At 44.5% G+C, this 20,984-nt stretch overlaps 1 protein-coding gene across 1 annotated transcript in view; it reads left to right on the top strand.

Moving 5' to 3' along the window:
- LOC133773529 (kinesin-like protein KIF28) overlaps positions 1 to 20,984 on the top strand; it is a 66,677-nt gene that overhangs the window by 6,459 nt on the left and 39,234 nt on the right. Inside the window, exons 3-4 of the mRNA XM_062210834.1 lie at positions 13,747 to 13,950; positions 19,919 to 19,954. Coding sequence (XP_062066818.1) covers positions 13,747 to 13,950; positions 19,919 to 19,954 — 240 coding nt within the window. The remainder of the gene's footprint in view (positions 1 to 13,746; positions 13,951 to 19,918; positions 19,955 to 20,984) is intronic.

Below are 20,984 nucleotides of genomic sequence, written 5' to 3'. Positions count from 1 at the left end.
ATAAATGGGGCTGAAAAACTCCTATGGCCTAATGATGTCGCTGGTATACCCTTGGAGAACCATGGTAATGCTGGTGCAAACCCACTCTTACTACACTACCAGCTGTAAAAGTGTAGCACACAGAATTGCATACAACACTTGGTAATAACACTTGTTATTGTTATGTTTTCAATCATTGCTTTAAAGTTTAGCCTTGAACTTTTAAAGCAAGATCTCTGTAAAACACCATTCCATGTTATGTGGGCATCAGCCTGCAGTGTCTCATGTTCACCTAGGTACACTCCATGTTTGCACAATGACAAGATTGCCCAGTGACATACTTATCAGAGCACATCATTGCCACGAAGGGATGCATGACTGTAAGTTCTTCTTGGGTTTTTGCTCTATATTTGAAGTGATGAAATATTATTTGAACACAGACTATTTAAATTAAAGACCCATATTGAATAGGTTCTCAAATTTATTTGTCCAGCACTCTGTACAATTTAGAAGTGTTTGAAGATCCCAAAGGCTTTTGTTTATGTGGGCTATACCTATCACTATTTACATCATTAGAAATGAAAGCAGTATATGTGGCCAAATATTGCCCCCCCAAAATTTACAGCCTTCCAAAAATTCAAGTGTGAGCTTACTTGGAGTTAGATGGGTTCTTAATCCAGTATGACAAGCATCCTTAAAAGGAGCAGTGAGTGACAGAGTGACACCTAAGTAGAGCACCATATGAAGACAGGTGAAGAAAGCAATGGTGTGGCTGCAAGCCTAGGATTGCCAAAGCATACCAGCCACTCCCAGAGCCGTGAGTGGGGCCCAGGACGCCCACCGCTCTCCGCCTGGACATCAGGCTACCAGGCTCCAGAACTGTTGTAAGCCACCCAGTCTGTGCTACTTTGCAGCCCAAGGGCACTAATTCACGGAGAAGCTTAATATCTGTTCACTAATCAAAAGTATTAAGAATCCATTACCAGCTTACAGATATAATATAAAGCAATGTTTTTATTTAAAAATAATCTTTTTTTTTTTTTTTTGGACAGGCAGAGTGGATAGTGAGAGAGAGAGAGACAGAGAGAAAGGTCTTCCTTTTTGCCGTTGATTCACCCTCCAATGGCCGCTGCGGCCAGCACATCGTGCTGATCCGAAGCCAGGAGCCAGGTGCTTCTCCTGGTCTCCCTTGCGGGTGCAGGGCCCAAACACTTGGGCCATCCTCCACTGCACTCCCGGGCCATAGCAGAGAGCTGGCCTGGAAGAGGGGCAACCGGGATAGAATCTGGCGCCCCAACCGGGACTAGAACCCAGTGTGCCGGCGCCGCAAGGCGGAGGATTAGCCTGTTAAGCCACGGCACCGGCCTAAAAATAATCTTATCCAGTGCGATATGGAAGAGAATGATACTGTTTCATATTTTTCCAAATCTCCATCATGTCTGGCTTCCGAAAAGCTGGATTCTCTGCCCTCCCATGTAATCTTCATTGTTCACTCTCCTCAACCCTAAACTCACGAGAGAACAAGTGAGAACAAGGCACACATTATCCCAGTAATCTCTCACTTCACGAGCCCCTGAACCTTAGGGACCCCAGACTGCATGCTGAGAACTGTTTCCCTTGAGCAAACAAAAGAGAAGTTTAACGAGTTTACTATGGGAAATGGAATTATGACAAAATCTAATGGCTGGAAAAGAGGGGAAAATAAAGAGATGGAGTAAGTACAATACAAATAGCAAGACAGTAGATGCCAATTATATGAAATGCAAATAGCTTAAGTATGTCAATTAAGAGCCAAAGATTGGGGCCAGTTTTGTGATACCCAGCATATCATATGGGATGTGGTTCAAGTCCCAGGTGCTCCATTTCTTTTTTAAGATTTATTTATTTATTTGAAAGAGTTACACAGAGAGAGGAGAGGCAGAGAGAGAGGTTTTCCATCCACTGGTTCACTCCCTAATTGGCCACAATGGCTGGAGCTGTGCCTATCTGAAGCCAGGAACTTGGAGCCTCCTGCTGGTCTCCCATGTGGGTGCAGGGGCCCAAGGACTTGGGCCATCTTCTACTGCTTTCCCAGGCCATAGCAGAGAGCTAGATCAGAAGTGGAGCAGCAAGGACTCAAACCAGCGCCCATACGGGATGCCAGCACTGCAAGTGGCGGCTTTACCCACTACACCACAGCGCCAGCCCCGGTACTCTATTTCTAATGGAGCTCCATGATAGTGCGCCCGGGAAAGCAGCAGAGGATGATCCAAGTGCTCAGCCCCTGCACTCACATAGGGGACCCAGACGTTATTCTAGCCTTTTGACTTTGGGCTGGTCCAGCCCCAGATGTTGCAAAACCATTTGGAGGTGAACCAGCAGATGGAAGATCAATTGTAATTGATCTCGATTTCACTCTAACTCTGCCTTGTCAAATAAATTAATATTTTTTTAAATGGCTAAGGTTGTCAGAATTAATAGAAAAGCCAGGGGCCAGTGTGGTGGCATGGTGGGCTCAGCCTCTGCCTGTGGCACTGACATCCCATATGGGCACCAATTCGTGTCCCAGCTGCTCCTCTTCCATCCAGCTCTCTGCTATGGCCTGAGAAAGCAGTGGAAGATGGCCCAAGTGCTTGGGCTCCTGCATCCACGTGGGAGACCCAGAGGAAGCTCCTGGCTCCTCACTTCAGATTGGCACAGCTCTGGCTGTTGTAGCCATTTGGGGAGTGAACCAGCAGATGGAGGACTCTCTGTCTCTCTCTCAAGCAAATAAATAAATCTTTAAAAAATATATAGAAAAGTCAGATCCAGTTATATCTGTCTGTAAGAAAACTGGGTAAATGTAAAGAAATAGAAATAATACATTGTGGGGCCAGCACTGGGGCATAGCAGGTAAAGTCTCTGCCTGTGATGCCAGCATCCCATATAGGCTCTGATTCAAGTTCCAGCAGCACCACTTCTGATCCAGCTCCCTATTTCGTCTGCAAAAGCAACAGAAGATGGCCCAAGTACTTGGGTCCTGCCACTCATGTGGGAGATCTGAAACATACTTTGGGCTGGCCCAGCCCTGGCCATTGTGACCAACTAAGAAGTGAACCAGCAGATGGAAGATATTCTTTCTCTCTCTCTTCCCCCTCTCTTTCTATAACTCTTTCAAATAAATTTTTTTAAAAAAATTTTTAAATAAAAGAAATATACAGTGCAAACACTAAAAAAATTAGGCTACACTTAAATCACATAAAACAGACATCAGGGCAAGAAACACTTCATAATGACAAGTAAACAGTACATTAAGAAGACATCACTATGCTGAAACTCACATGGAAACACAGGAGATCCCGAATGGCTAAAGCAATCTATACAACAAAAACAAAGCCAGAAGGATCACAATACCAGATTTGAAGACATACTACAGGGCAGTTATAATCAAAACAGCATGGTACTGGTACAGAAACAGATGTATAGACCAATGGAATAGAAACAAAATGCCAGATCAATCCAAGCCTCTACAACCAACTTATCTTTGACAAAGGGCTAAAATCAATCCCTGGAGCAAGGACAGTCTCTTCAACAAATGGGGCTGGGAAAACTGGATCTCCACATGCAGAAGTACGAAGCAGGACCCCTACCTTACATCTTACACAAAAATCCACTAAAAATGGACTGAAGACCTAAATCTACGACCCAACACCATCAAATTATTAGAGAACACTGGGGAAACCCTGCAAGACATTGGCACAGGCAAAGACTTTTTGGAAAAGACACCAGAGGCACAGGCAGCAAAAGCCAAAATTAACAACTGGGATTACATCAAAATGAGAAAATTCTGCACAACAAAAGAAACACTCAGGAAAGTGAAGAGGCAACAAACAGAATGAGAGAAAATATTTGCAAGCTATACAACGGATAGATGATTTTTTAACAAGATTTTTTATTTATGTATTTGAGAGGTAGAGTTACAGTGAGAGGGAGAGACAGAAAGGTCTTCCTTCCATTGGTTCACTCCCCAAATGGCTGCAACAACCAGAGCTGCACTGATCTGAAGCCAGGAGCCAGGTGCTTCTTCCTGGTCTCCCGTGTGGGAACTGGGGCCCAAGCACCTGGGACATCTTCAACTATTTTCCCAGGCCACAGCAGAGAGCCAGACCAGAAGAGGAACATCTGGGACAGGAACCAGCACCCAATGTGATACCAGCACCTCAGACAGAGGATTAACCCATTGCGCCACGGCACCAGTCCCTGATAAAGGATTAATGACCAGAATATATAAAGAGTTCAAGAAACTCCACAACAACAAAACAAACAACTCAAGGAAGAGATGAGCAAGGGACCTAAATAGGCATTTTTCAAAAACAGAAACCCAAATGGCCAACAGATACATGAAAAAATGCTCAGGATCACTAGCTGCCAGGGAAATGCAAATCAAAACCACAGTGAGGTTTCACCTCAACCCCATTAGAATGGCTTTCATACAGAAAACAACAAACAACATATGCTAGTGAGGATGTGGGGAAAAAGGTATCCAAATCCAATGTTGGTGGAAATGTAAACTGGTAAAGCAACTATGGAATACAGTATAGAGATATCTCAGAAATCTGAATATAGACCTACCAAATAACCCAGCCATTCCACTCCTGGTAATTTACCCAGTGGAAATTAAATCAGCATATGAAAGAGTTATCTGTACCTCCATGTTTATCACAGTTCAATTCACAATAGCAAAGACATGGAATTAACCCAAACGCCTGTCAGTTGAAGACTGGACAATGAAATTGTGGGCTATGTACACCATGGAATACTACATAGCAGTAAAGAAAGAATGAAATCCAATCATTTGCAACAAAATGGATGAAACTGGAAAACATTATATTTAGTGAAATAAGCCAGTCCCAAAGGGACAAATATCACATGCTCTCCCTGACCTGTGAGAACTAATAGAACACCTAAAAGGCAACCTGTAGAAGTGAAATTGACACTTTGAGAAGCAATGTCTTTGAACAGCCCTTGTCTTGACTGTTGAGAAACTTTTTTTAATACTATTTGTTGAACTCTTAACATAGAGTTAATCATATGTATATAAAGTTAATTGAAAATAGATCTTAGTAAAAAATAAGAGTGTGAGTAAGAGAGGAAGGAGGAAGGGGATGGGAGGGTGGGCAGAGTGGTAAGAATCAACATGTTCCTAAAGTTGTAATTATGAAATGTATGAAGTTTATAACTGTAAAGCCATATAGTTCTGCATACATTCCTACAGACTTGCTTTTAAGGGTACATTTTTAAAGCTTGCCATAGGACCCCAAAACCCCTTAAAATAGGTAGTAAAAATAGCATTTTTAGGGTTATAGTGATAATATAGAGAGGATTAAGTGTTAAGGTGACCATATAATTAGGACCAAGTGTTTGGTAATAATAATAGATAGAATTGAAAAAGAGTGAATGCTCCAACAGGGGAAGCTGTACTTACAGCAGACTCATAGAATGACAATCGCCTTAAGCAGCACTCTGACCTCAGAATCAGCCCTTAAGGCATTCTGGTCTGGCTGAAAAGCCCATGAGAGCATTTCAGGCATGGAAAGTCAAGACATTGTGGCAACAACAACAAAAAAATGTCCTACATGAAGGATCTCTGTGAGTGAGACCCCAGTGGAAAGAAGTGGCCATCAAAAAAGGATGTACTTGGGGCCTGCACTGTGGTTCACTTGGTTAATCCTTTGCCTGCAGCACTGGCGTCCCCTATGGGTGCTGGGTTCTAGTCCTGGTTGCTCCTCTTCCAGTCCAGCTCTCTGCTGTGGCCCCGGAAGGCAGTGGAGGATGGCCCAAGTGCTTGGGCACCTGCACCTGCATCGGAGACCAGGAGGAAGCACCTGGCTCCTGGCTTCAGATCAGCATAGCTCTGGCTGTGGCAGCCACTTGGGGGGTGAACCAACAGAAGGAAGACCTTTCTTTCTGTCTGTCTCTCACTGTCTAACTCTATCTGTCAAATAAATTTTTTTAAAAAATCTAAAAAAAAAAAGGATGTACTTTTCTCTGAAGGGTGGAGAGAACTTCCACTTTGCTCATGGCCTTGTCTAAATATGGAAGGAGTATGTGGATTCAAAAGGCTTCCATAGCTTAGGTAGCTCATGTCAAGAGCCTCAAGTGGTCACTGACGTCATATATAAGAGTGTTAATTGTTAAATTAACAATAGGAGTCACTGTGCACTAACTTCCCACGCAGGACCTCTGTCCTAAAAGGGTTGTATTATGAGAGTTAATAATGAAACTTGTTCTCAAAGAATTATTTCATCTTAGTGTATTAGGTGGAAGATGTTCTTATGTCTCATAAGTTCTGGTTACATCTAAATGCTTGCAAAATATTTATCATTCTTGGGTTCTTTAAAGATAATTAAGTTTCTCAAAAAAAAAAAAAAAAGAAGAAGCAGCAGCAAAATTAACCTCAAGATACAATGACTTAGGGCCGGTGCTGTGGCGTAGTGGGTAAAGCCACCGCCTGCAGTGCCAGCATCCCATATGGGCACCAACCAGTTCGAGTTACAGCTGCTCCACTTCTGATCCAGCTCTCTGCTATGACTTGGGAAAGGAGTAGAGATAGCCCAAGTCCTTGGGCCCTTGTACCCACATGGGAGACACGGAAGAAGCTCCTGGCTTCAGATCAGCTCAGCTCCAACCATTGAGGCTGACTGGGGAGTGAACCAGCAGATGGAGGACCTCTCTCTCTCTCTCTCTGCCTGTCCTGTGTAACTCTGACTGTCAAATAAATAAATAAATCTTAGAAAGAAAGGAAGGAAGGAAGGAAGGAAGGAAGGAAGCCCTTGTCTGGACTGTTGAGGAATAATTTTTTTTCTTTTCTTTTTGTTTTTCTTTCTCATACAAAATGTTGAACTCTTTACCTAGAATAGAGTAAATCGTCTGTGTATAAATTTAACTGAAGGCCAGCGCCGCGGCTCACTAGGCTAATCCTCCGCCATGCAGTGCCGGCACCCTGGGTTCTAGTCCTGGTTGGGGCGCCGGGTTCTGTCCCAGTTGCTCCTCTTCCAGTCCAGCTCTCTGCTGTGGCCCGGGAGTGCAGTGGAGGATGGCCCAGATCCTTGGGCCCTGCACCCGCATTGGAGACAAGGAGGAAGCACCTGGCTCCTAGCTTCGGATCAGCACAGAGCACCAGCCGCAATGCGCCGGCCATGGCAGCCACTTGGTGGGTGAACCAACAGAAAAAGGAAGACCTTTCTCTCTGTCTCTCTGTCTGTGTCTCTGTCTCTGTCTGTCTCTCTCTCTCTCTCTCTCTCTGTCTAACTCTGCCTGTCTAAAAAATAAAAAAAAAGTTAACTGAAAATAGATCTTAGTAAAAAATACTAGGAATAGGAGAGGGAGGAGGAAGAAGGGTGGAAGGGCAGGTAGAATTACTATGTTACTAAAGTTGTATTTATGAAATGCATGCAAAAAAAAAAAATAAAAGACATCACTAGCCTAAATGGGTATGCATTAATTGAATCTTAAAGTACCTAAGGCGTAGGCATTTGGTACAGCAGTTAAGACACCCTTGAGGGGGTGGGGGGCAGCGCTGTGGCACAGTAGGCTAAGCCTCCACCTGTGAAGCCAGCATCCTTTATGAGTGCCAGTTGTAGTCCTGGCTGTTCTTCTTCTGACCCAGCTCCCTGCTGATAGCCTGGAAAAGCAGTAAAAGATGGCCCAAGTACTTTGGCTCCCGCACCCACCTGGGAGACCTGGAAGAATATCCAGGCTCCTGGCTTCAGATCAGCCCAGCTCCAGCCGTTGCTGCCATTTGAGGAGTGAACCAGCAGATGGAAGACCTTCTGTCTCTTCCTTTCTCTTTAACTCTACCTCTCAGATAAATAAATAAAATCTTAAAAAAAAAAAAAAAAAGATGCCCCTCAGGACACCCACATCCCATATCCAAGCACCTGGGCTTGAGTCCTGGCTCTGCTCCCAATTCCAGGTTCCTGATGCCAGTGTGCACTCTGGTAGACAGGGGGTTATGCCTCAAGGCCTGGCTTTCCTGCCACCTGAATGGGAGACCTGGATTGAACTCCTGGCTCCTGGCTTAGGCCTTGTCCAGCCCTTGCTGCTGCAGGCTTCTGGGGAATGAATCAGGAGGTCTGTATCTGTCTCTGCCTTTCAAGTAAAGTAGATGAAGAAAAGACTTAGAGAGAAATAGATGAACTACAGTTACGATTGGCAATTTCAACACTCCTCCTCAGTAACTGATAAAACAAATACAAACCAGAACTTTACCACGCTGACAATAAAGAGCCCCTCCTGCCACCCTGCCCCCAGTCAACCACAGAACGACATGTTCTTCTCAAGACAGCCTGGAACTTTCATCAATGCATTCAATAAATGAAGATGATTAAAACCTTGCAAGGTGTGCTCTCTGATCGCAGCAGAGTTCAATTACTTGGAAAATTCACAACAATCTGAAAAATAATAGATTCTGAATACTCAGTAGGTCAAGGAAGAGACCACAAGAAAAATCAGAAAATATTTTGAATGGAATGAAAATCAAAATAGCTGCCAAAGCGTGTGGAATACATCTGAACAGCAGCAATAAGAGGGTATTTTGTGGCAGGAAAGTGTATATACAGAACAATCTCCAATCAATATTCCAAGCTACCACCTAAGAACTTAGGAAAAGGAAATTAAGCATATGCACACACACACACACACAGAATAAGAAAATAAAAGCAGGGGCCGGCGCTGTGGAGCAGTGGGCTAAAGCCCTGGCCCGAAGCGCTGGCATCCCATATGGGTGTTGGTTCTGGTCCCGGCTGCTCTTCTTCCAATCCAGCTCTCTGCTATGGCCTGGGAAAGCAGTAGAAGATGGCCCGAGGCCTTGGGCCCCTGTACCCATGTGGGAGATTGGGAAGAAGCTCCTGGCTCCTGGCTTCAGATCGACACAGCTCCAGCCATTGTGGCCAATTTGGTAGTGAACCAGCAGATGGAAGACCTCTCTTTTTCTCTGCCTCTCCTTTCTCTGTGTAACTCTTTCAAATAAATAAATAAATCTTAAATTTATATATATATATATATATATATATACACACACACATATGTGTGTGTGTATGTGTATAAAACCATAAGGAAAACAATTGGTAAAACCAGAAGCTGGTTCTTTGAAAAATTCAATAAAATTCATAAACCTCTAGCTAAACTGCTGGAGGGAAAAAAAAAACAGCTACTGAATACCAGTATAAGAAGAGAAAAGGGAGATCTCACTGTGGACTATGCAGACACTGAAAGAACAGTAGAGGGGTCAATGCTGTGGCATAGCAGGTAGAGCTGCTGCCTGCAGTGCTGGCATCCTATATGGGCACTTGTTCAAGTCCCAGCTGCACCACTTCCGATCCAGCTCTCTGCTATGGTCTGGGAAAGCAGTAGAAGATAGCTCAAGTCCTTGGGCCCCTGCACCCACATGGGAGACCTGAAAGAAGCTCCTGGCTTTGGCCTGTCCCAAACCCGGCCATTGCAGCCATTTGGAGAGTGAACCAGTGGGTGGAAGATCGATCTCTCTCTCTCTCTCTCTCTCTCTCTCTCTCTTTGTAACTCTACCTCTCAAATAAACAAAATCTCTTAAAAAAAAATAAAGTGACTTTTATGCATAGCAAAAAGTGCAAAGAATGTATAAAAGAGTTACAGTTAGTAAATTTGGAAAGGTCAGTATACAAAAAAGAACAGTATTTCTCTATACATCAGTGAATAATTAGAAATTAGAATTTTGTTTAAAGATTTTATTTATTCATTTGAGAGGTAGAGTTATAGACAGTGAGAAGGACAGAGAGAAAGGTCTTCCTTCCGTTTGTTCACTCCCCAGTTGGCCACAACAGCTGGAGCTGTGTCGATCTGAAGCCAGGAGCCAGGAGCTTCTTCCCAATCTCCCACGTGGGTGCAGGGGCCCAAGGACTTGGGCCATCTTCCACTGCTTTCCCAGGCCATAGCAGAGAGCTGGATTGGAAGAGGAGCAACCGGGACTAGAACCAGCACCCATATGGGATTCCGGTGCCATAGGCAGAGGATTAACCTACTGCATCATGGTGCTGGCCCCTGAAATTAGAATTTTTAAAAAGATAGATTTATTTATTTATTTATTTATTTAAAAGGCAGAGAGAGAGAGAAAGATCTTCCATCTGCTGGTTCACTCCCCAAATGTTTAGAGTTGGGCTGGGCCGAAGCGAGGAACCAGGAGCTTCCTCTGGGTCTCCCACATGAGTGTAGGGGACCAACCATGTGGGCTGTCTTCTCCTTTTCTCCCAGGTGCATTAGCAGGGAGCTGGATTGGAAGTGGAGCAGCCGGGGCTAAAAGCAGTACCCATACAGGATGCTGACATTGCAGGTTGCAGCTTAACCTGCATTACAGGCCTTTTAGAGCTAAAATCATAAAAATTCTAAAAGGATAGAAGTGTTGTGATCTCAGATTTGATAAAAATGTCTTAGGACATAAAGCATAAACCAGCAAAAAAATTTGACAAATAAAGCTTTGTTAAAAAAAAAAAAAGCAGTCTTCCTCTTTTTTTTTTTTTTTTTTAAGATTTCATTTATTTATTTGAGAGGTAGAGTTACAGACAGTGAGAGGGAGAGACAAAAGTCTTCCTTCCATTGGTTCACTGCCCTGATATGGCAATGGCTGGAGTTGTGCCAATCCAAAGCCAGGAGCTTCTTCCTGGTCTCCCATGTGGGTGCAGGAACCCAAGGACTTGGGCCATCCTCTACTGCTTTCCCAGGCCATGACAGAGAGCTGGATTAGAAGAGGGGCAGCCAGGACTTGAACTGGCACCCACATGGGATGCCAGCGCCAAAGGTGGAGGATTAACCTACTGCACCACGGAGCTAGCCCTGAATTTTTCCTCTTTAAAAGATATCAATACAGGCTGGTGCTGTGGCTCAATAGGCTAATCCTCCACCTGTGGCGCTGGCACCCTGGGTTCTAGTCCCAGTCAGGGCGCCAGATTCTGTCCCGGTTGCCCCTCTTCCAGTCCAGCTCTCTGCTGTGGCCCAGGAGTGCAGTGGAGGATGGGAGACCCGCATGGGAGACCAGGAGAAGCACCTGGCTCCTGCCTTCGGATCAGTGCAGTGTGCCGGCTGCAGCAGCCATTGGAGGGTGAACCAACGGAAAAGGAAGACCTTTCTCTCTGTCTCTCTCTCACTGTCCACTCTGCCTGTCAAAAAATAAAAATAAAAAATAAAAGATATCAATATGAAAATGAAAAGGCAAGCCACTAAGAGAAAAAATATTTGTATAACCCATATCTAATGTATCAAAAAACATGTAATAAATTCCTTCAACTTTACTTTTATAAAAAATTGAATTCCTTAATGGCAAAATATTTTATTCTTTAACTTTAATTTTATTTTATTACAATTTATTTATTTGCAAGGCAGAGTTAGAGAGAGAAGGAAGGAAGGAGAGTAGGAGAAGCAGAGAGAGTGTGTTTCCATCTGCTGGTTCACTCCCCAAATGGCTGGGCCTATTTGAAGCCAGGAGGTTCCTCCAGGTCTCTCACATGGATGCATGGGCCCAAGTACTTCTTATGCTTTCCCAAGCACATTATCAGGGTGCTGGATCAGAAGAGGAACAGCTGGGACTCAAACCAGTGCTCATACGGTGTGCCGGACAGCAGGCTTTACCTGTTATAGCACAGCACAGGCCAGTAGTAAAGCACTTCATCAGGGCGGGCGTAAGGCACATTTCTGGTTTGAGTTCCAGCTCTGCTTATGATCCAACTTCCTGCTAATGTGTACTCTGGAAGGCAGCAGGTGGTGGCTCAAGTACTGGGTCCCACCTGAATGGAGTTCTGGTCTCTTGGCTTTGGCCTGGTCCAGCCTTGACTGCCGCAGGCATTTGGGAAGTGAAACATCAGATGGAAGTCCTTACCTAATCTCTCTCTGCTTTTCAAATAAAATGAAAAGAAAAAATTTTAAAAATATTTGATCAGAGTTTTCACAAAAGATAAATTACCTAAAGCCAATAAAAAATGTGAAACTCCATCAGTCATTAGGGAAGTGCAAATTAGTACCACACTGAGAAAATATAAGCATGACGAGATAAAATGAGAGTACTTCACAGAGTTCGTGGAAAAATAAAAGATAAATTTACTTAAGTGTGAAAATTTGATACCTCTGCATTTTGTATGGACAGAGACCACCCATCCACTGGTTCACTTCTCAAGTGTCCACAGTAGGCAGGACAGGGTCAGGCCTAAGCCAAGAGCTGAGCACTCAGTCCCCATCTCCCATGTCGCTGGCAGGGACCGAAGCATTTGAGCCCTGACCACTGCCTCCCAGGGTGCACATAAGCAGGAAGCAGCATCAGCAGCGAGATTGGGCCTTGAACCCTCTCCATTACGGGGTGTGGGTGTCCCAGGAGGTGTGTTAAATGCTGGGTCAAAAACCTCCCTCCATGGACTTTTTTTTATTATTGTCTTTAAAGGTATATTTATTTATTGGAAAGGCAGAGTTACAGAGAGAGAAGGAGAGACCAAGATATAGAGAGAGATCGTCCATCCACTGGTACATTCCCCAGATAGCCAAATTTCTAATCATTGAAGGTATGTGAGAGAGTAAACCAGCAAATGGTGTTCTCTCTGTGGCTCAAAAAAAAAGTTTTAAATAAAAACAAAAAGGGAGGTACAAATGTATACTTACATATGTGGAGGGGGGAGACTGCCAAGTCTGGAGAACAAAGAGAGCTCACTAGCAGAGGGCTAAAGTTAGTGTGGGTGTTTTGTGGTGTTATTGTTTGAGTTAAAGAATAAAGTAGCAGAAAACACTCTGACCCATTTGTGCCTTGACAATTTTTTTGTCAACATGCTTAACTTTGAAGACCTTAACAAGAGTGTCAAATTGTTAAATCAACAACAGGAGTCACTGTGTACTTACGTCTCATGTGGGATCTGTCCTTAATGTGTTGTCCAATGTGAAGTCATGCTATAACTAGTACTGAAACAGTATTTTGACACCTTGTGTTTCTGTGTGGGTGCAAACTGATGAAATCTTTACTTAGTATATACTGAATCGATCTTCTGTATATAAAGATAATTGAAAATGAAAAAAAAACTTGGTGTTAAATTGGAAATTCCATAGAAAATTAATCAATTTTTTAAAAAAATATCATGTAGGATCTCTGTCCTTAATGTGCTGTACATTGTGATTTAATGCTATAACTAGTACTCCAATAGTATTTTTCACTTGGTGTTGCTATGTGAGGGCAAACTGTTGAAATCTTTACTTAATATATAGTAAACTGATCTTCTGTATATAAAGAGAATTGAAAATGAATCTTGATGTGAATGGAAGGGGAGAGGGAGCGGGAAAGGGGAGGGTTGCAGGTGGGAGGGAAGTTATGGGGGGTGGGGAAGCCATTGTAATCCATAAGCTGTACTTTGGAAATTTATATTCATTAAATCATTAAATAAAAGTTTTTTAAAAAAAAAAAAACTTTGAAGACCTAGACCACGCTTTGTCAAGGTTATAAAATACCTAAGTTCATCAGCCATGGATCCCAGTTAGTTTAAGATACACCTGCCATGGTCCGTGATTGTGAATTTTCAGTATTTTCCGAATGAACAGACCCCATTTCAGTGTCTGGTTTCCTGCCAGTAGCTCCAAGAGAGCAGCTAGCTGAGTTATACTTCAAGTGGGTCCCATGGCATGAATTAGGCAGAATTTATGCCAAGCAGAATATTCACTAGATGTTAAGAATACTGTGAAAAGTAGGAAGGCGTAGCCATGCCTGTCGCTGGCCTCTGCTTAACATGAGCCCTGTGATCTTCTTTGCAGAGAGACGTTTTCCATGACATTGGGAGGGGAATTCTGGACAGTGCTTGGCAAGGTTATAATGCCACTCTCCTGGCCTATGGCCAAACAGGCTCTGGAAAGAGCTATTCCATGATCGGGTTTGGGGCCAACAAGGGTATTATTCCAAATGTGTGTGAAGAGCTCTTTCAAGCAATTGAGAGCCAAGAGAGAAACCAAGAATACCAGGTGAGCATTATCCCAACCTCTTCTCCAAGGACCTTACCAACATCTGTTTTAGGATAATGTCAGTTTTCCATACCAAAATGTTTATATGGCTGTGGTGAGTGTTGTAGTGCAGCAAGTTAAGCGCCACCCCTATGCGGGCATCCCATATGAGCACAGGTTTGAGTCTTGGCTGTTCCACTTCAGATCCAGTTCCCTTCTAATGGCCTGGGAAGCAGCAGAGGATGGCCCAAGTCCTTGTTCCCCTACTACACCTGTGGGAGACCAGGATGGAGTTCCTAGCTGCTGGCTTTGGCCTGGCCCAGCCCGTCAGTGTGGTCATTTGAGGAGTGAACCAGCTGATGGAAGATCTCTTTCTCTCTGTCTCTCCCTCTGTCACTCTGCTTTTCAAATAAATAAATCTTTTAAGAAATGTTTGTATGAGTACAGAATCATGTCACAGCTAAGTAAGATGTTGCTGTTTCTAGCTGTATGGAGGCAAATGCAAAGAAGTATGTTTTTAAAGCACTTTGATTATAATAAAAGCAGATAGCTCAATTGCTGACACTACCAAGGGATTATTATGAAGTCTGAACACAAAACCCTACCTGACTCAAGTCTAGGGGTTCCTTTGGAATCCTCTTCTACCAGAGATGTGTTCTTATTCTTATTTCTTGCTTAATTTTAAAACACACAGTGTTATTTTGTTTCTTACTTGCCCTGGCAAAGAAGACTCAAGACTACATTTTAAATTCACTGAGGGTTGGTGTCAGCCTCAGCACAGACTGTAAGCACTATTGTTACAGTGACAGTGAAATGTCCACATGCACCTGTCACTCTGCTGAGGCTGCGTTTCTGCTTTCTCTCAAGGGCAGAAGCGGTTAAGTTGCTGATATCTGGGTTCAACAGTGCATTACTTAATTATCTGATTTTAAAGCTAACATATTCAAGTTAGAGAAATTCATTATAATCTTATCACCCAACTAAATGCAATAAACATTTCATTCTCTGGATTTTTTTCAAAAAAAGTTTTATTTGAAAGGAAGAGTTACAGAGGGAGATAGAGAAGGAGACAGAGAAAGATCTGCCATCTGTCTCTACTCTCCAAATGGCTGCAACAGCTGATGCTGGGCCAGACTGAAGCCTGGTGCCAGGAGCTTCTTCTGAGTCTCCCATATGGTACAGGGGCCCAAGTACTTTAATGCACCTGCTTTCCCAGGCACATTAACAGGGAGCTAGATTGAAAGTGGGGTAGCCAGGACTAGAACTGGCACCTATATGGATGCCAGCGTCACAGGAAGCAGCTTAACCCACTATGCTACGGTCCTGGCTCCCACATTCTCTAATTTTTTACTTAACATTTTTTTAAAAGTAATACATGGGTGGACATTTGGCACAGCAGTTAAGATCATCCTTGGGGTATTCACATCCTAAATTAGAGTGTTCAAGTTCAGGGTTCTGCCTTTGCTTCCATTCCAGCTTCCTGCTAATGTGCACCCCAGGAGGCAGCAGATGATGGTTTGAGTACTGGGGTCCTTGCCACCCAAATGGAATAGTCAGATAGAGTTCTGGGTTCCTGGCTTCAGCCTCATTGTTATGGGCTTCTGGGGAGTGAGCCAGTGGAGGGAAGAGCTCTTTTGTCTCTACCTTTCAAATAAAATGGAAAAAAATTCAAAGTAATACAAGTATGTTTTAAAAATCCAAGCACCAAAAATAGAGAAAAGCATATGTCTACACAGAGCCTTTTTCATGAATATTCCTTAGCAGCATATTCACAATAGTCAAAAAGTGGAAGTATTCTACTGTCCATCAAATGATGACTGAATGAATAAAATATGGTCTATCCATACAACAGACTGTGTTTCTTTTTTTTTTTTTTTTTTTTTTTTGGACAGGCAGAGTGGACAGTGAGAGAGAGAGAGACAGAGAGAAAGGTCTTCCCTTTGCCGTTGGTTCACCCTCCAATGGCCGCTGCGGCTGGCACACTGTGGCCGGCACACCGCGCTGATCCGAAGGCAGGAGCCAGGTGCTTCTCCTGGTCTCCCATGGGGTGCAGGGCCCAAGCACTTAGGCCATCCTCCACTGCACTCCCACAATAGACTGTTAATCAACCTTGAAAAGGAATAAAATTCTGATACATGCTGCCCCACGCATGGCCCTTGAACACATCACAGTAAGTATGAAGCCAGACACAGATGCCCACATGTCCCATGATACCATTTTCATGAGGTTTCTGGAGTCAGCAAAGGCCACAGAGGCAGAAAGAAGACTAGCGTTTCCCAGGGCTGAGAAGCTGTGGAAAGACAGGTGGCTGCTAATGGATTCCTTTTGGAGGAAGGGACAAAATGGTCTAAATTTAGTGATGGTTGGGCAGCTCTGCAAACATTAAACACCAGGGGACAATAGATTTTAACCAGGTAAAACTGTCTGATATGTGAATTATATCTCAACAAAACTATTTAAAAATTCATGAGACAAGCATTTGCCCTAGCAGTTACAATACCCATGTCCCATAGAGTACCTGGATTTGGGTCCTGGCTTTGGCTTGTGACTCTAGCGTCCAAGCATCGAAGACCCTTGGAGGCAGCAGGTGATGGCTCAAGGAATTGGGTCACTGCCACCTATGTGGGAGACCTCAGTTGAGTTCCCAGCTTCAGCCTGGTCCAATTGCAGCTGTTGTGGCCATCTGGGGAGTGAACCAGCAGATAAGACATCTGTCTCTGTATCTCTCAAAGAATTAAATGAAATCTTTTAAAGATCTAAAAATTATTTTTAATTTTCATTTATCTTTTAAAAATAATTTATTCATTTGAAAGATGAAGCAGCAGAGATAAAGGGAGAGACAGACAGATCTGCTGGTTCACTTCCCAGATGGCCACAACAGCCAGAGTTGGGTCAGGCTAAAGCCAGGAGCTCCATCATGGTCTCCCACATGGGTGCAGGGACCTAAGCCATCCTTCTCTGCCCTCCCAAGCACCTTAGCAGGGAACTGGATCAGAAGTGAAGCAGCCAGAACTCAAAACTAGCGCTCTGATATGGGATGCCAGCATCTTAAAAGGGGCAGCTTGAACTGCTGTGCCACAATTCTGGCCCCGATAAAACTTAAGAACAAAAGCAAACCAACCTCAAGCATGAGAGTACTTCAAAGAGTTTATGGGAAAACAATATTCAAAGTTTATTTTGGTGCAGAAAATGTCTGAAACCCATGCATAGTTTGCTTATAACATAATTCCCATGGATCTGTGAAAACCCCTCATAGCACTGAGGGCTCACGATGGGAACCACTCGTCTACCCACACCCACAGCTACCATCTTTAATTCAAGCTATTTGCCCTAAGTGTCTACCTCCACATTTTAAAACATTGTTGGAGCCAGCTCTGTGGCATAGCAGGTTAAAGCCAACACCTGCGATGCTGGCATCCCATATTGGTGCTGGTTCAAGTCCTGGCTGCTCCAATCCAGCTCCCTGCTAATATGCCTGGGAAAGCAGTAGAGGATAGCCCAAGTGCTTGGGCCCTGGCACCTGTGTGGGAGACCTGGAAGAAGTTTCTGGCTCCTGGCTTTGGCCTGGCTCAGCCCTAGCCATTGCGGCTATTTGTGGGGTGAACCAGTGGATGGAAGATCGTTCTCAGTGGCTCTCCCTAAATAAATTCTAAAAACAAACAAATACAAGCAAGTAATTTTAGACATCACCTAGTATCTTTCCACCATGGTAGAAGAGAATTTAATAATACCACACCAACACTCTCTACCAGAGTTTTCTCCCACACATTCCTGCATAGTTATATGGTCAATTTTGGTTGAATCAGTAGAGATTAACGTTTTAAGTGTGCAAATATTATTTGCTTCTGAACCAAGTAATGTATACATCTCCTCTACATTTTTAAAAAAGATTTATTTATTTATTTGAAAGGCAGAGTTACAGAGAGGCAGAGGCAGAGGCAGAGAGAGAGGTCTTCCAACTACTGGTTCACTCCCCAAATGGCCTCAATGGCCAGAGCTGCACCAATCCAAAGCCAGGATCTTGGAGCTTCTTCCAGATCTCCCATGTGGGTGCAGGGACCCAAGGACTTGGGCCATCTTCTACTGCTTTTCCAGACCATAGCAGAGAGTTGGAGCAGAAGTGGAGTGGCTGGGACTTGAACCAGCACCCATATGGGATGCCGGCGCTGCAGGTGGCGGCTTTACCCACTACACCACAGCGCCAGTCCCTACACTTTGCTTTTCTTTGAGTTTGTAACTATCTTTACTATCTTTTTAAATTTTTATTTATTTAATTTTTTAATTTGAGAGACAGAGAGAGATAGAGAAAGTTCCCATCTGCTGGTTACTCCTAACGTGCTCTCAATGGCTGGGACTGGGCCAGGCCAAAGCCAGAAGCTGGGAACTCAATCCAGGTCTCCCACAGGGGAGGCAGGAACCCAACCTCTTGAGCCATCACCTGCTGCCTCCCAGGGTGTGAATTAGTGGGAAGCTGGCATTAAGAGTCAGAGGTGGGTATTGGACCAAGGCACTTGGACGTGGGGCATGGACATCTTAACCAGTAGGCTAAACGCTTGCTCCCAATTGCCCTTTTCATGATGCCTAAATCTGTTTCTCTAAGCGCTCCAATGGCCATCTGTTGCCTATCAGCAATTTTTCCTTATGCTCTAACCTCTCCGTTCCATTATTGTTTCCTCCGTAGGAGCCTTCTGCTTTCCTGCTACAAGTGAGAAGCAGTTTTTCCAGTCTGATGCAGAACTCCCACTCTGGAACTCAACTCTAGCTTTCTTCTCTGTTGGCTCCCCCTCACTCTAGATCCAAGGTACTCCTCCCCCTTGCTTTGCTGTCACTTCTTCAGAAAAGGTATATCATTGAATATTTCTGGTATCTTTGCCCAGCTCAAAATATCTTCCCTTACCTCCACACTTGAACTTTACCTGGAATTCTAAGTCTCTAAGCACATTGAGGGGACCGGCGCCGTAGCATAGCAGGTTAAGTTGCCGCCTGCAATGCCAGCATCCCATATGGTTTGAGATCCAGATGCTCTACTTCTGATTCAGCTCCCTGCTAATGCCCTGGGAAAACAGAAGATGGCCCAAAGTGTTTGGGCCCCTGCATCTGTGTAGAAGACCCAGATGACCTTTATATTCTTTCCATTATAACTTTATTGTATTTCTTGGACACTGTCTAATTGGATTTTGGGTGTTTTGAGCTAATGTTCTAGTTTTATTATCTTGCATAACCTACTTTCCATTTCTTGGTCTTCTCACTCTGCAGTCTAGAAGATTCCTCTGACTCCATTTTAGAACATTCTCAATGCTTATTTTGGCTGTCATAAACTTCACCTACAAACATGTTCTTACTCTGTTCCTCTTTAATATCACCCTGTTTCTTCACGGATCTAATTCTTTCTCTCTGAGGTTATTAGTTATAGGGCTTTTAAAACTGTTTTCCTGTGGTCTGCACTGTTTTTCTCCGAGTTTCTTTTTTCTACTTGTCTTGGTCTCTCTCTCCTATCTCTTTCCTGTCTACTAATCCTTGGCCATTGGTGGCTTTTGCACACAAGCCACTCTGCAGCTGGCTGGAAGCTCCGTGGCCATAGGCTTGGCTGGCCAGACTCATCACGGGTGACCCACAGATGAGCCAGCTCTGTCCTGGGTGCATCTAGCACACCATCAGGCTCTCACAGCCTTTCCTCTGGAGCCGTTCCCAGTCCTTCCATGCTGCCCACGAGGGGTGAGCCTGGCCAGCGATATGCCCAAAGCACTGTGGGTGAGGGCCCTTTGCCTCTGCAGATGGCCAGACTGGGGCAGTAAGGAAGAGCCACATGGTTCTGTTCCCCTTGTATGTTATCCACGAGCACCAGGAGCCTCCGCGATCTCATCATACTCGGGAGCCTCACACAGCTTCTCCTGCAGTCATCAGCTCCCCTGTGTCACATGTTTATGTCGCATCCCTATCACTTTGTTTTTGCAAAGAGAATATTCACTTTGTGCTTCTCTCTCCACAGGTTACCTTCAGCATGCTGGAAATTTACAATGAACAGGTAGCATATTGTTTTCCGACCTGCGCTTCTGAGGTGCTCTGTCTGTGGGTCAATGTCCAGGACTCCTGCTCTCCTCTCCAGCCTGGCACTGCCCGCCCAGCATTACCCACCCCTCATGCTTCACTGCACGTCCCTGTACCCTCTCACACACGCGGGGCTCGGGCACACGGCACTGGTCCTTTGCAGAACCAGCCTTTTGCTCACCTATCCTCTCCAAATTTCTCTGCCCTGAAAGAGGCCGCAGACTGAACTTCAGGGCATAGCTCGAATGTCACCTCTGCTCTACACCCTCCAGCTGGAGTTTCGCTCAGCCACAGGGGAACTGGGGTGGCAAGCTTTACCCGCCAAGGCCAGCGGCACCCTGTCTGGCTCAACTGCTCGGCCCTGCTGGGGTAGCGCTCCAGGAGCCCGGGGTGACATGCGAGCAGGTGCGGCCATGTATATAGATGGAACTGAAGTCTGAATCTCACATCATTTCATGTGTCATGGATTTTTTCTGCCAAACATTTATAAACGTACAAACCATTCTTAAAGTTCCCACACAACCAGCTGTGGGCAGAATGTGGCTGCAGGGCCACATTCCTGGGACTCAAAGCCCCGCGGTGCCATTCACTAGCTGGATGACAAAGGACAATCACTCCACCTCGGAGTTCAGTGTGCTCATTTATAAGGTGGGGAATGTACCATAAGCCTTTATATCTTAGGCTGTACCCAACTTTAGATTCCCTACAGGGTGCCTAGCCAAAGTGAAATCCACAACAATTGTGTCTCTGCATTGACTCCATTATCCTGTACCATGTTCCCCTCTTGAGCTCCTTCCTACCTGCAGGACACAGTGTTCCACTGAGTCCAGAACGTGTACCCCCAGATCTGAGTGCAAACGTTGACAAAGGTCTCATTGTAGGCATCTTATAGGCAGACGGCATATCCTCATAGTTTTAGCCTAACTTCAAGAACTACCCGAAGCCCCACACCTATTTCCTTGACGGAGAAGAGGTTGCCATGGGGTTAGCCTGCAGCCCTGCTGACC

Source organism: Lepus europaeus, chromosome 14 (assembly GCF_033115175.1).
Source record: "Lepus europaeus isolate LE1 chromosome 14, mLepTim1.pri, whole genome shotgun sequence".
In the NCBI taxonomy this organism is placed as follows: domain Eukaryota; kingdom Metazoa; phylum Chordata; class Mammalia; order Lagomorpha; family Leporidae; genus Lepus; species Lepus europaeus.
The sequence above is the reverse complement of the archived record's forward strand: the minus strand, read 5'-3'. Positions and strand labels throughout refer to the sequence as shown.